Consider the following 15,980-nt stretch of genomic DNA (forward strand, 5'->3'; position numbering starts at 1 on the left):
TCCCTGACTCCAGCATCTGCAATTCTTGCTATCTCATTATGTGATTAGCTCAGTTTAGCTTCTGGTCACTGATAACCCCCAGGATGTTGATAGTAAGGTATTCACTGATAGTAAAGCCACTGAAAGTCAAGGGTTGATAGTTAGATTATCACTTGTTGGAAACGGTCATGGGCTGGCATTTGCGTGGCCCGAATGTTATTTATCTAAGGATAACAAATTTTATTACCCACTAACCTCAAAAACAAAAAATTACAGTGAGCGTCTGCCCTCAATTTACCACGTAAATCAGGGAACATCAACTATACCCCATTACAGATTAAAGGAGCAAAAACTAGGAGAATCGCTTGTAACTTCTTCTGGGACATAGACAACATAACAGAAGGCGACCAAAAACAAGAAGGGCATTAAGTAAATAGCAAAAATATGATCCTTAATAGAAAGACATTTAGCATAGATCACAATGAATAGTTTTAACAACTAGAAATCTTGATAACATTTTTACTTAAGTATTAGGAAGCTAGACAAGATAGTTTAAGGATTGTTAAAAGAAATTCTTAGTTCTGCAGGATCAGTATATATGATTTCTACATGTAACCTAAAATTTGTACTGCTGTGGAAACTAAAATTAAAAGGCAAATTTTTTGTTTGAGCTTCAGAAATCAAGATGATGGCATAAATATTATAATGCGGGGCAACAAAGTTAAAAGAAGTAAGGGAAGTTGAGGTAAATCAGGGATTACTGATAAGGTTCACAAAGATTGAATTTGTTACGATAATGGTAATCATAGATGATCAAACTTTAACTTCGATCACCTGATGCTATACCAGAGACCTTTCATGGACTAAAATGGTTTCAAAGAAAAAGGACAAAGACTTAATTAAAATGATTTCGGTGTCAGCGGACCACAGACTGAGACAAACATTGTAAAACCAATGTGAGGTAAAGAAAACATCTCAGTTGAAAGTAACACCTTTAAGAGGCCAAGGAAATCAGTTTTGTATTTCTTGTTTTAATTCATATTTGTACGATATGTTCACATGCTGATAGATGAAAGGTTATCCAGCTTGCAAGAAAAACGTTGAGGCAGACTTAGAAGTAAACGAAATAACTCTATTTCAAGAACCATTTTTCAGCTCCAGAGGAGGGAAAGATAAAGATACATTTACAATAAAAGCTTGAGGTCTCTTTCTCTCCAAGGTTCCACTTCATTATCTTAGAAGACAGAACTCAGTGAAAAAGCAAATTGCGAACACACCATTCACTGATCCACAGACTTGACCATCACTAAGGATACAATTCTACGATAAAACCTGTGGTTCCAAGTTTAAAAATATCTTACATCTCAGGATCTCAAAGGACTTTTAAACTGTCTGTACGAGACAGACTCTCCTTTTCAACGTGTTACCTGTGTTTGATGTTGTGTTGTTGTTTATACACTCAAGATTAGAATGTAATAAAATTCCTCTTCCTTACACACAAGATAACCTTGTAACTGTGTCCTTCATTTTGTTCAAATTAACTACATCTTCAATTCACTTGTGATACAGCTGTATGCAAAATGCAGTTTCAATCAACCAGGGAGGGGGGTTGCAGATGCAGGGGGCTGGTGTGGGTAAAACAAAAGTGGGAGCTGGGAGGCTGTTAAAAGACAGGAACTAATCGACTCCTACTCACCTGGTTACAACTGATTTTAAAACTTGCCAGAAGGAAGGAAAACATAAAAGGTAGCACAGAACATTATTGAGCTCTTTTAAAAGTCTTACACTGAAAAACAGTGGGTACTTAGAGAGGTGAAGCAAGTAGGATTCAAAGTTGTTAAGCTTTTTTCTTATATCCTGTCTAGGAAAATGAGATATGACAGGAGAGAAAGCCAGAAATACTGGTTCTTATCTGCACATATAAAGTATATGAATAGTATTACAACATTCATGGTTGTATCAGAATCATTTTAAAGTTATTCCTCCAAGTTGTCAGCTTGACTTAGTAGTATTCCAAGTCTGAAGGGTGTGGTTGAATGTCCAGTATTGCATTTCAACAAGTAATCTGGTCAAACATGAATGTGACATAAAAGGAGCATTTCACTGCTTTAGCTTGAGGAATTAAACCAGACATTTAAATTCCCCTCAGACCATTCAGAGAACAGAAATAATTTAATTTGATATCTGATCCACTATCCATCAATATAAAAAAATGCACTGAAAAGTTGTTCATTGGGTCTAAAGAATATTGGGTTGTTCTGGGGCAGTGAAATATGCTTTTCAATATGCAAACCTTCCTTTAAAATTAAATTCTCCATTCAGATCAATGCTGCAAAATGTCCATCATATTTGCCCTTTTAACAAATTTGTTCCCAAGATACTTCATAAAATTTGAAAGATGTAACAATGCAGATAAATACAGTGTTTACACTCGAATAGGTTTTAAACTGTGATCTCAGCAATTTTGCTGCACAGAACTTAAGTTAAGGAAGAGCTATGCATGGAATTCTTGTAAATAGGCCCAAGTCGGTATATACATACAGCTTTCAGTATGAAAGATCTGTTATCGTGGATGTAGTCATTCTACAACACAAAAACTAATTCTTAAATGACAATTAAGAACTAACTCACCATTCCTTCACATGAACCTCCATTATCCCTTCTCCAATATCAGAAAGTTTAAACTGAACAATCTGGCCATTAACAGCTGTAAAAATAAATAAAAAGTTAGGTTAACATCCGACCCAAATAATTCAACAGAACCAGAAGCTCAACAAGAAACTAGAAAGTATCCCAATTACCAGTACAGGTTCTGAAAAATCTTGATTGTGTGCTGAGTTGAAGAGATGGCTTGTTAAATGTAGGATATTCTGGCTTCAGGAAATGGGTACTACTACGACACCTATAACGGTGGACACAAACCTGACAGAGACAAAGACAGTTAACATATGTAACATCATAAACCACAATGGCAGGTTTACAGTTACAAACCTTAAGATTCTTCTAGGGTTCAGAAATGGGCAAAGTCAGAAATTTTACATTTGCAACTCAAAACTCAAACTTGAAGATTCTACAGTTCACCAGAAAACAATGCACCATATCCGGTTACTTGTGAGTTTCTCTGCTTGCAAGTGAGCAATACCAATGCTGAAAAAGTGATTTCCATTTCTGCAGTCACTGTTTGTATTGAAAACTCTAAGGTAAAATAGTATAAGAACAGTATAAGCTCTTTAACCTCTGCAAGTGTTCCCTTATGCTATTGGAAGCATGAAATACAGGTCACTACTGCCAGAGACAGTTCTGACTTCCACTCCCTTAGCAGGCAGAAGATTCTAAGTTATTGTCACACACTCAATGTAAAATTTTTTTCTCACAAACACTTTGTGAACTAGTTTGATTATTTTCAACTCTCCCTTTGGAACACCTTTCTGATATGCAGTTTGCTTAAAAAAAAACAATATTTTCACCACTTCTCATTTTTCTTTAAAAATTGCAAATGAAGAAAGGTAGCCAAAAAACACTCAAAACCCAAATGATCAACAATCACTTAAAAACCCAATTTATGGCAGATATCTAAGATTTTGATATATTTAAATTCAACTCTATGAGGAAGCCACAGAAACTTATAATAAAATTACACAATGAATAAGAAATACACTGGTATTGTCCAACTATGTGAATAAGTCTAAAACTAAAAGACTGAATGTTGGTCTCCTCCTTTTATCAGAAGGCCATTAGAAGTTTAACATAATAGAAGAGAACAATTCCCTAAATGTGAAGATTGGAAATTTTTTTTAGAACACAGGATTACAGTTTATATAGGTTTTGCAAAAAACGGCTGAAAGCAAGACAAAATTGTCATAATATTATTACTTGTGATCTTCTGAGAGTCTAAACCTTATGACCAATGGAAGAATGAAGTGGATTTGCTGTCACAGATTACATCACCAAAGAGAAAACAAAGCATGAATTTGGCATTGTCACCTCCCAACCTAAATAAAATCGAAGCAAAAGTATTTTCTGACCAAGTAACTCATCAGCTGGATACTGAGAAAGAATTAGCTCTTCTACAAGGTTTCATGGTCAAACCTTGACACATTGAAAAAGAAGTTTATTCCATAGATTAATAAATACATCACAGACTTCAATAATGTATTTTTTAAAAAGGCAGAAATTCCCTTGCTCAGTGTGCACATTTAAATTGCTGGATTGTGTGAAGATGTCATACATGAATAGGCTCCTACTGTTAACTGAGGTTTGGTTCTTGAAAAGGGGCTTCCTTTTTGAGCAGGTATTTGCTACCTTGAGACAACTCTTGGGTAGAAATCCTTTGCAACAGCCTTGACGACACAAACGCAACATTCTATGTGCTCAACCAAATATATTTTTTTGCACACTTGAATGTCATAAATTCAGGACTGCCATTAAAGCTGAAGTCTTGTAGAAAATTTGAAGAGATTTAGGACATTAGATAAGACCATCCAAGATATACTTCAGTTCTGAGGATATGGTACAAAAGAGATGTAAGGAATGGATAGGTCCTGGTAGTAGGGCATGATGGTAGGACAGGGATTATCCAATGGGATATTAAAACTAGTAAGGATCATTCCCTCACAATTAACAGTGATTGACTAGAAGGTGATAAGACACTGATACTTCACATACTTGGTCATATTGGAATGTCAGCCCTGCGGAAATGAATACAAGAGGTCAGGGGCTGGATGGTGGCAGGCTGAGCGATTGTGACACACAGGACAGGGCCAAATGGCAAGGTCTTAAAGTGATAGTCTCAGAACATTCTTAAGTATAAGAAGGGCTCATACCTGGGCATAATGAAAGAAAACTAAGGCAAATTTTAGATAGAACTCGATTTGAAGACTGCTGATAAACTAAAGGCCAAACAAATGAGAGGCAAAACAAACAGAATTAGATTGTTGGAAGGGATTTGCAGTTTGTTCTCAAATACAAGATAGGGGACACCCAACTTTGTCACATACACAGAAAAGGTTCTTGCAAATAGGACTTATATACTACAAACAAGGATTGTTGCTTGAGGTTTTGAATAGTGACAGGCAATACAGATGTTAGCAAGGGCTCTTCCACAGAAGGAAAAGTACTCCTGAAAGTTACTCTATTCTTGTGGTCTCAATTAAGGGGACCAATTGAGATAAAAGCCAGGTTTCTACATATTGAAAAACTGTGATGCACGTTGATGATTCCTAATGGAGTGATGCCAGGCAATCTTCCCATTAACTTACAGCTGTGAGTACAGACATCATTTCCAGTACAGACTTCTGGTTTCAGAAGTCACATCTGCCTATGGACCTCCAAGGTCTACCTGGCGCAATTTGAAAGGTGCGTTTTCAATAAGATTAAAATGGAATTTAAACTTAGGACTCAGGATCTTTAAATATTTTAGCATAGAATTTCCAATTTCCATTAAATAGTTCACACAACGTTAATCAGATTTTAAAACTGCGTGCCTAGTCCTCCATGCTTTCCTTTTATCTGTCCCAGATATCTCCATTGCAGTCTTCTGTGTAGGCCTTGATATAGTGGTTTGGAAGCAAAGCTACCTGTCGTAATGCTGGAGGACTTGGGAATAACCCTAAGGTCCTCAACACGCAGCACTGATTTATACTGAAAGACAGTGTAATGAAGTTTCTCAGCTTTATTGCTTTGCTTGTGTTTTCTTTCCTGTTTCTATAAAACTTATAATGGGCGGGTGGCTTCAGTTTAATAATCGCTTCAGAGTTACAAAGTTGCCTGTTAAACATTAAGCAAATGAGTTAGAACACTCCAACTAACTAAAAGTTGGGGACATTTCCAGAATTTTCCCAATGTTGGGCAATTTGCTCATTAGAAGATTAAACCACCTGGGCAATTACTGCAGAGTCAAGTGAGTTGGGAATATCTGCACAATCTAGACATGCAACTCCAGCCTATACTTCAGCAATGATGATCAACTAATTAAAGACTGCTATTGGCTTAAATACAAAATGGTACAGGTTTGAAGTAACTCTGAATTAACAATTAGAAAGGGTTAATTCTGTGCAAGTTTATCATTTTAGACCACTGAGAGACGCTATCTCATCTGATGAAAAACAGAGCAGCTACGAAGTATGATTGGTTAGTTGAATTGGTTGTGCATTGGTGACAAGATTGAATGCTAGTTTTAATGTTCTGATAGTAAGCATTACAGTGACACGCCTGAAATTGAGGATGTTTTAAGGGCAAATGAAACATGTAACTTTTTATTAAATTTGTACAGAAATCTGTACTCAAATTTCCATTCATGCATGACCCAAAAAGTATGAAATTAGTTATTTTTAGTGACTCTGCTCATGCTAATCCAGATGAGAGCTCAAGTGCAGCTAGTTTCATAATATTTTTTGTAAAATGGGAAACATTACCCCTCAGCATGGCAAGTTAAGAAAATAACAATCTTGCTAAAAGATATTTAGCTGTGGAAATATTGGTTCTTGCGGAGGCAGTGGATATGACATTCCCTTTGTCAAGTATTCTTATGGAAATACTGAGCAAGGGGTGATAGATAGCCACTGAATATGTTTTTCTTTATTATTTCATGGAATTCTGATTTTTTTATTCATTAATGAAATGTGTGTGTCACTAGCTAGGCTTACATTTACTGCCAATCTCCAACTGCCCAGAGGGAAGTTGAGTCAGCCACACTGCTGAGAGACTGGGGTCACATGTAGACCAGAACAGGTAGGGATTGCAGATTTCCTTCACCAAAGGAAATCAGTGAATGACATGTTTTTGTGACAATCAACAGTGATTACACGATCATCATGAGTCTATCTTTTTATTTCAGTTTTTTGCTGAATTCAAATTTCACCATCTGCTACAATGGGATTTGAACCGATGTCCTCAGAACATCAGTGTGGGTTTCTGGGTTACTAGTCCAGTAATGTTACAACCACACCACTACTTCTCCGCATCATTGCTAAGGCAAGCATTTGTTACCTGTTTGTAACTGCCCTGAACTGACTGACCAGCTAGACCATTTCAGAGCACAGTTAAGAGTCACATGGACGGCAAAAGGGATTTTTTTATTGACTCATGGGAATTGGGTATCACAGGCTGCCCGGCATTTATTGCCCATGCCTATGTGCCCTGAGAGTGGGAATGAATGAGAGTATTACTGGGAGAGTCTGCATTTTGTTGTCCATCCCTAGTTGCCCTTTGAGAGGTGGTGAGCTACCTTCTTGCACCGCTACAGCCCCAGTCCTGTAGGTTGACCAATAATGCCTTTAAGGAGGGAATTCCAGGATTTTGATCCAGTGACAGTGATGAAATGGCGATACATTTCCAAGATAGCTTGGAGGGCTCTTGTGGTGCAACGTTATTATCCCTGCTTCTGGGCCAAAGTTTCACCTGCTGCAGTGGTTCTAAACATATCTATAAGTTAGGGTTAGTTGCTGAAGTAAGATACACGCATTGGATAATTAGTTATTTATGTAGACATAAGACAGCCAGTGGCGAGACCAGGAGCAGGCAGCCCGGAGTGGCCGGCAGCAACAGGAACAGGCTGCAAGACAGCAAGAGCAGGCTGCCCGGGGCAACTGCAGGGAGCAAGATCAAGCCCAAAGCAGGATAAGTCAAGCTCTGTGAGAAGTGAGAAGTGCGAGCCCAGCATGACCAGGCACTTATGGACTGTGGTGTTGAGCTGTTAACTGTGGTTTTTGTTTTTCTATCTTTTAGTAAGATGGGCTGTAATGATTACATTTTTAATTTTGTCTTTCTTATTTTTCTGCTTTGTACTTAAGATTCTGTACCTAGGTACCTTTGTACTTAAGACAGCACCGTAAGGGATGACTTGTAAACTTTCACTGAACTCATTAGTACATGTGACAGTAAGCCTAATTCAATTCAATTCAATGGGGCTTAAGGGCATCTCCAGACCAGGCAAAAGTATTATGATTTGATAAGTTTCAATTAAAGCTGATTGTTTCATATCTTCAATTTGAATATACATTTCTCAGTCTTGAAGCCTACAGAAGCCTAAGTTTCACTTTCTTTCCTTCCTTTTTGAGCTACAGTTTCTTACATGTTCCTTAAATCACTCCTGCCCTTCATCCTTTGTAGGACTTTCCCCTTTGTTCTTTCACTCCTCTGTCTCTTTACCTTGGCCTTACTGGCTTAGAAACTGAATTTCTATATCTTCAGTTCTGAAAAATATAAGACATTAGCTCTCTGTCTTCAGCTGATCCTTGACATGTTGAATGTTTTCAGCATTTTATGCATTTAATTCAAACTTTTATCTGTTGCAGAGAGGAAAAATGTGATGAGGGTGCTAGACATTACATTGCCTGGAAGGAGAGGAAACCCAAGGCTAAATGAACAGAAATGTAAACACAGTGGGATTGGAAGAGGAATGCATGACCAACAGAAGGAGATGCAGAAGATGATCAACCAGACTCATGGCAGCAACAAGTAAAATGGGAGTGCTTGAATAAAGAAAAATTTCAGCTCCTCAGCATTGACAGTACTTTGATTTTACTTCATGTACTAACAAAATCAGATTTGAAAAATGGGTACACGACACATAGTCTAAACAAGCAATGGAAATCAAGGTGAGAATCTTATTGTTGAGAAACTTTGGTGTGGAACCAAAGTCTCAGTGGAGTACGTCAGTTTGAAGGAGGTGAAGAAAGAAATAGGGGAATCAAAGAAAATCTAACAACAGCAATTAGGCAAAGTCAAATTTGGATTTGAACACAAAGTAGTAAGTGCCTGCAGATTTCAGGTCCTGAGAAAGATGCGAAAAGTAGTAGACAGCATAGAGAATTCAGAGTTTGTACGATGAATACATGTTTACATTTGGAAAAATGCTTTATTATATTGCAATCAAAATTTTGAAACAAGGTAATGTCTGCTCTCTCAGGTAGACATTTCGAATGTCACATCCAGTGAAGACCATCTTCAGCAATGTGATGAAATGTTCAACTCTACCTTAATCAGAATGATGGAGGTGTCAACTATTGTTTAAATTAACTGTCAGCCATGGTTGGATATTTAAAACTACTGCTTAGCAATTCACAGTGAATCATAGATAACTGGATTTCAGGGATCTGCCAACTGCTCTATTTCCACTTGTACTTTGTTATAAAATTGAAAGCTGATTGGTTTTCAATCATCTGAAAGGTAAAGGTAATGAATGTTTAAAGTAAAAACACAGCCTTCTACAAACCAAGTAATCTCCATAAGTAAAGATTTTTAAAAAACTACAGGACATAGCTTTCACTGTGAAACAAACAACCTTGATCCTCACCTTCAATATCTGGAAAGGACATACGAAAGAGTACAAAGTTCACAGCAGAGTATGGTCCACTGTGAAACTGTCAGTTATTATTTGCATTGTTCAAAGAGTTTGTGTTCTGAATCTAAAATTACCTATATGAATATTGATATTAGTAATAGTGGAAATTATTACTTAGGGTCACAGAGATGCACAGTATGGAAATCTTTTGGTCCAACTCCTCCATGCGGATCTGATATCCTAAATAAATCTAGTCCCATTTGCCAGCATTTTGGCCATATCCCTCTAAAGCCTTCCAATTCATATACCCATCCAGATGCCTTTTAAATGTTGTCATTGTACCAGCTTCCACCACTTCCATTGGCTCAATCCATACATGGATCACCCTCTGTATGAAACATTGCCCTTAGGTCCCTTTTAAATCTTCCCTTCACACCTTAAACCTATGCCCTCTAGTTTTAGACTCTCACCCCCCAGGAAAAAGACCTTGCCTATTTAGTCTATCCATGGCCCTCATAATGTTATAAATCGCTATAAGCCTCCAACACTCCAAGGAAAATAGCCTCAGCCTTACAGCCTCTCCTTATAGCTCAAACCCTCTAACCCTGGCAACATCCTTGTAAATCTTTTCTGACCCCTTTCAAGTTTCACAATATCCTTCCTATAGCAGGGAGGCCAGAATTGCACACCATATTCCAAAAGTGGCCTAACCAACGCTCTGTACAGCCGCAACATGCCTTCTCAATTCCTGTCCAAGGGCATGTGAAAGTGAGTTGTGGTTTTGGAACGTTTTAATTATCTGATCTGGCATTTTGATAATCAATTTGTCTGTGTTAACATTTGCATAATATACAGAAAATTGCGAATAACTTAATTATCAGTATTTGTAGGATATTAAACCATAACCTTGCACCAGTGAATTGCCCTTCAACTGGGAAATTAAACTGTTCCCTATTTCACTGTGTTATCACAGATACTGCATCACAAACATATACATAATTAGATAATGGGAGAGGACAAGGTGCCTATTGTATGTCTTACATCATGACTCATCAAATAGCACAGCATTTCAAAAGTTTTAACCCAGCTCAGCACCTTAAACCAATTGTAAGACAACCACTGATAATGGAAACTGCAGATGCTGGAGAATCCAAGATAACAAAGTGTGGAGCTGGATGAACACAGCAGGCCAAGCAGCATCTCAGGAGTACAAAAGCTGACATTTCGGGCCTAGACCCTTCATCAGAGAGCTCTCTGATGAAGGGTCTAGGCCCGAAACGTGAGCTTTTGTACTCCTGAGATGCTGCTTGGCCTGCTGTGTTTGTCCAGCTCCACACTTTGTTATCTAAGACAACCACATTTGCTTGATTTTCTTGCTAAACTTACGTTCAGACATGTCACAAGAATATATAAAAAAAGTCAGACAAACCCTTTGGCTGATTCGAACATTCAGTTCAATAATGGCTGATCTTCCAACTTTACTCCACTTTTCTGCCTGCTCCCCAGTTCCCTCAAGTCTCTAAGAGATCAAACTCCATTATTCACTCTTGCAACACATGCGACAATAGAGCATTCACATCCCTTTTGGATTGACAGTTCCAACATCACCACTAGGTGAGCGAAGAACTTTTTCACTTCACCCCTAAATGATCAGCCCTTTATACTAAGGTTTTGGCAATGTTTTAGATTCTCCTGTCAAGGGAATCAACTCTTTGGTGTCTTTAAACAAGATAATCTCTCATTTTTCTAAGCTGCTGAGAATATAGGCCCAATTCACTCAGGCTCTCATAAGACAACCCACTGTGCAAGGAATCAATCCAGTGACTCCCTGCTGCACTGCCTCGAAGACAAGTATATCCGACCTGAGTAAGGAGGTCAAAACTGTACACAATATTCCAGATGTGATCTTACCAAAGCCCTACACAACAGCAGCTAGGCTTACTTCTTCTTGTACTTAAATCACTTAGGGGAAAAAAAAGCCTACATAGAATCCACCCAATCTTTAAAAAATGTTTGTTCTTGGGACGTGCACGTCTACTACTTCCACTGTTTTCCTTTTCCAAACTCACTATTTGCACTCTCGAAAACACAAACCATGTTGAATTGTCTAAAGATACTATAATTTTCTAACTGCATTTTAAAGTCTTCCTGAATAACAGATCTGGGGATTTTCCAAATGACTATGTTCAGGCTATCTCACCCTGAGCAACTGTTTTCTTTCTCCTTCCTTCTGTGAATAGCTGTACGACTTTTGCTAACTTCCAACACATTGGAACCTTGAGATATTATCAAGTTGGAGTGGGTTCAGAAGAGAATTACCAGGATGTTGCCAGGTATGGAAGGTTTTGGTTATAAGGAAAAGCTGGATAGACTGGGACTCTTTGACTTGAGCGCAGGAAGTTGAGAGGTGACCAGAAAGAAGTTTATAAAATAATGAGAGGTATAGATAGAGTTGATAGTAGCTGTCACTCCCCTAAGATTGGGAATTTCAAGCCTAGAGGGCACATTTTAAGGTGGGAGGAGAGAGATTGAAAAAAGATGCAAGAGGCAAAATGTTTTACACACAGGGTGGTTGATGTGTGGAATGATCTTCCTGAGGAAGATTGTGTATGTGGGCACAATTACAAAGTTTAAAAGACATTTGGATGGATATATGAATAGGAAGGTTTGAAGGGATCAGGGCCAGGAGCAGGCAGGTGGGACTAGTTTAGTTTGAGATTATGTTCGGCATGGATTGGTTGGACCGAAGGGTCTATTTCCATGCTGTATGACTCTATAAATGCATCCATTACTTCTACAGCTCTGTCTTTTAGAATTCTTGAATTCAGACAATCAGGTACTGCGTATTTATCACCTTTTAGTCCCTTAAGTTTCTCCAATGCTTTTACTCAACTGATCTTAAAGTTTTAACCTCCCATTAGATCCACGGTTATAATTTTTTAAATGGCATATTATTTGCATCTTTTCCCAAAGCCTTTTACTCATACTTAAGGAGCAAGAGGGTAACTAGGGAAAGGGTTGGCCCAATCAAGGAAAAAGGAGGCAAGTTAAGCAAGGAGTCAGAGAAAATGAGTGAGATCCTTAATGCGTACTTTGCGTTGGTATTCACAGAGGAGAGGTGAGGGACGGATGTTTGATTACTCTAGGTCGAGTTGGCATAAGGAGGGGGCAAGTGTTGGGTATTCTAAAAGGCATTAGGGTGGACAAGTCTTCAGGTCCGGATGGGATCTATCCCAGCTTAATGAGGGAGCGAGAGAGGAAATAGCTGGAGCCTTAAAAGATATTTTTGTAGCATTCTTGAGCACAAGTGAGGTCCTGGAGGACTGGAGAATTGCTAGTGTTGTCCCCTTGTTTAAGAAGGGTAGCAGGGATAATCCAGGTAATTATAGACCAGTGAGCCTGTTGTCAGTGGTTGAGAAGCTACTAGAAGAGATACTGAGGGATAGCATCCATTTACATTTGGAGGAAAACAGGCTTATTAGTGGTAGGCAGCATGGTTTTGTGCAAGGAAGGTCATGTCTTACCAACTTGATAGAATTCTTTGAAGAAGTGACAAAGTTGACAGATGAGGGAAGGGCTGTCAATGTCACATACATGGACTTCAGTAAGGCATTTGATAAGGTTCCCCATGGTAGGACGATGGAGAAAGTGAAGTTGAGTGGGGTCCAGGGTGTACTAGCTAGATGGATAGAGAACTGGCTGAGCAACAGGAGACAGAGAGTTGTAGTGAAAGGGAGATTCTCAAAATGGAGAACTGTGACCAGTGGTGTTCCACAGGGATCAATGTTGGGTCACTGTTGTTTGTGATATTATACACATAAATGATCTGGAGAAAGGTACAGATGGTCTGATTAGCAAGTTTGCAGATGACACTAAGACTAGTGGAGTAGCAGATAGTGAAGGGGACTGTCAGAGAATATAGCAAAATATATACAGACTGGGGGAGTTGGGCAGAGAAATGGCAGATGGAGTTCAATCTAAGCAAATGCAAGGTGTTGCGTTTTGGACGATCCAATTCAACAGCGAAATACACGGTAATAGGAAAAGTCCTGGAGAATATTGATGCACAGAGAGGTGTGTGTGTTCAGGTCCATTATACCCTGAAGGTGGCAACGCAGGTCGATAGAGGGGTCAAGAAGGCACACAGCATGCTTTCATTCATCAGGCGGGGTATTGAGTACAAGAGTTGGTAGGTCATGTTATGGTTGTTTTGGACCTTGGTTCGACCACATTTGGAATACTGCATATAGTTCTGGTCGCCACATTACCAAAAGGATGTGGATGCTTTGGAGACAGTGCAGATGAGGTTCACCATGATGTTGCCTGGTATGGAGGGCGCTGGCTATGAAGAGGGGTTGAGAAGATTAGGATTATTTACATTATAAAGATGGAGGTTGAGCGAGACCTGATTGAGGTCGACAAAATCATGAGAGGTCCAGACAGGGTGGATAGCAAGAAGCTTTTTGCCAGAGTGAGGGACTCAATTACTAGGGGTCACGGTTTCAAGGTGAAAGTGGAAAGGTTTAAGGGAGATATGTGTGGAAAGTTCTTCACACAGAGGATAGTGGGTGCCCTTGAATACACTGCCAGCAGAGGTGGTAGAGGCGGGCACGATAGCGTCATTTAAGATGTATCTAGACAGATACATGAATGGGCAGGGAGCAGAGCGATACAGATCCTTGGAAAATAGATAGCAGGTTTAGATAGAGGATCTGGATTGACACAGGCTTGGAAGGCCGAGGAGCTTGTTGCTGTGCTGTAATTTTCGTTGTTCTTTGTTCTATGAAGACAGGCAGAATGTTCACCTTTTCTGCTACTTCCTTATTCCCCAAATGGCATATTTCTGCTTATCAAAATCTTGAACTGCCTCTTTAAATGTTTCCCACTGTTTATTTACCATCTTATCTTTCAGTCTGCTTACCTGATTAACATAGCCAGACCTCCTTTCATTATTGCATAATCAGTTGTGTTTTAGATTTTTGTTTAGGACTGGAATATATCACCTGCGATAGGTTTAACAGAGAATTTTATTTAATCTTTTATTATGAAATTACTCATTATATCTGCCTCATTACATAATACTAATATAATACTATGACTATAATATGTGGTGGCTGGTTCTACCACATATTGTTCCAGGAAATTGTCACAAAAGTATTTCACAAACTCATTGTCCAAACAACCCTTTTCACTTTTGATATATTCAGTCTACATGAAGATTAAAGTCTTATACAACTATTACATTGAATGTGTTGCAAGGTCCAAGTATTTCTTGCTTAATATTCTGTTCAACAGCATAATTCCTGTCAGGGTGCCTAGAAACTTCTAATAATGTTCTCTGATCCTTCTTATTCATAATCTCAATATTCAGTTTTTCTGAGCTAAGATTCTGTCTTACTTAACATCCTTAGCATTCAGTTAATTATTGTCCTATACAACTCGTTCCAACACCTGAAACAGGGCAATGGTATCTATCAGCACTGGTGCTATCTGGTACCTTGAACCACCTTCTGCAGCACCAACCCAGAAAAGGAATGACAGGTTTTATTCTGAAGTCTCATGTCACTTTTTCACTGTTACACAGCATTCCAGTTGGCTGCTACCCCTTTGGCAGTTAAGACTAATTCACTTACAGAATCGATCAACCTACGTCCTTGCCTCATTACCACCTTCTCAACTTCATCCTTTATTTTGACACACGTTGGGCACAGAAAATCACGATCCACCTAGATATGGGGTGGAGTGTAACACTGCAAACACAGTGAAGGAAATAAAAACGAAAAAAAAATTCAGCCCAATACTTCCGTCTAGTACCTGACAGTTAACACCGGACAAGTGTTTTTTTTAAGTTAACTGACATCTCGTCAGTAAAGTATCAAGAAATGTAATGAGCTGAAACGGAATGTGGCAATGATGGTCATCTCTCCGAAAATCCAACTAGTCTCACTCGATATTAAATTTTAAGGTCTTGGGCATATAAAGTTGGTATAACTTAGTGGGCTGACTGAGAGAGCGGCAGCTTGTTGTGAGGGTGACATTTGTCAGGTCCCGGTCTCGGGACCGACATTCAGCAGACAAAAATCAGGCAGGCAACGGACTAGGGTAAAATCCCACTGGGACAACCGCAACAAGCTCAGGCTGCCCCATCTCTCCCGAACTGGCCGATTCCCCTTGGAATATCGTCTGCGAATCCCACCCCCTCCGGTACCTGTCGGAGTGGGGTCCTGCCGACACCCAGCCGCAGCCTGAGCCCCTCAGCCCCGACAACAGTCCTGAAAGCTCGCACAGCCGCCATCTTAACTGGAAATGAGGTCAGCACCGCATCAGCGCCAAGAGCACAGCTCACAGCACAGGGACGGCGAGCAGCCAGCGTCCCAACGACAGTACACTGCATAATGCAGTAGAGTACCAATACCAGCAAAATTTGCGTTGCAGTAGATTGCCAACCTCCCACCAGTAGACTGTACAATGTAAGAGTGCCAACGCCAGCCCAATATGCAATGCAATAGGGACCGAACACCTGTACTCTGTGCAATAGAGTACCAACGCCAGCCAGCTGTGCAATGCAATACAGTGTAAACAGTGTTGGTGTTAGGACTCTACTACACTGCACAGTATGCTGTTGGAACGTTTGGAGTGGAGTTTCCAAGGAATTTGCATGGAACCCTTCTTTTCGTAATTTGTATTAATCACTTCGAGTTTGGTGCGGTGGGAGCAA

At 39.3% G+C, this 15,980-nt stretch overlaps 1 protein-coding gene across 2 annotated transcripts in view; it reads right to left on the minus strand.

The window, feature by feature from the left end:
• The window catches only part of dbt (dihydrolipoamide branched chain transacylase E2), a 47,394-nt gene extending 31,819 nt beyond the window's left edge, over positions 1 to 15,575 (minus strand). Inside the window, exons 1-3 of one of the 2 annotated variants that reach the window (XM_048539879.1) lie at positions 15,471 to 15,575; positions 2,781 to 2,901; positions 2,611 to 2,686 (exon numbers count right to left, since the gene is read on the minus strand). In XM_048539879.1, the coding sequence (XP_048395836.1) occupies positions 2,611 to 2,686; positions 2,781 to 2,901; positions 15,471 to 15,557 (284 nt within the window). In that variant the 5' untranslated portion in view covers positions 15,558 to 15,575. Of the gene's footprint in view, positions 1 to 2,610; positions 2,687 to 2,780; positions 2,902 to 15,470 lie in introns of those variants that run through there. The other variant, XM_048539881.2, reaches the window with a different exon arrangement.
• Between the last annotated feature and the right edge of the window lie 405 nt (positions 15,576 to 15,980).

This window comes from Stegostoma tigrinum, chromosome 8, assembly GCF_030684315.1.
Source record: "Stegostoma tigrinum isolate sSteTig4 chromosome 8, sSteTig4.hap1, whole genome shotgun sequence".
Classification (NCBI taxonomy): Eukaryota; Metazoa; Chordata; class Chondrichthyes; order Orectolobiformes; family Stegostomatidae; genus Stegostoma; species Stegostoma tigrinum.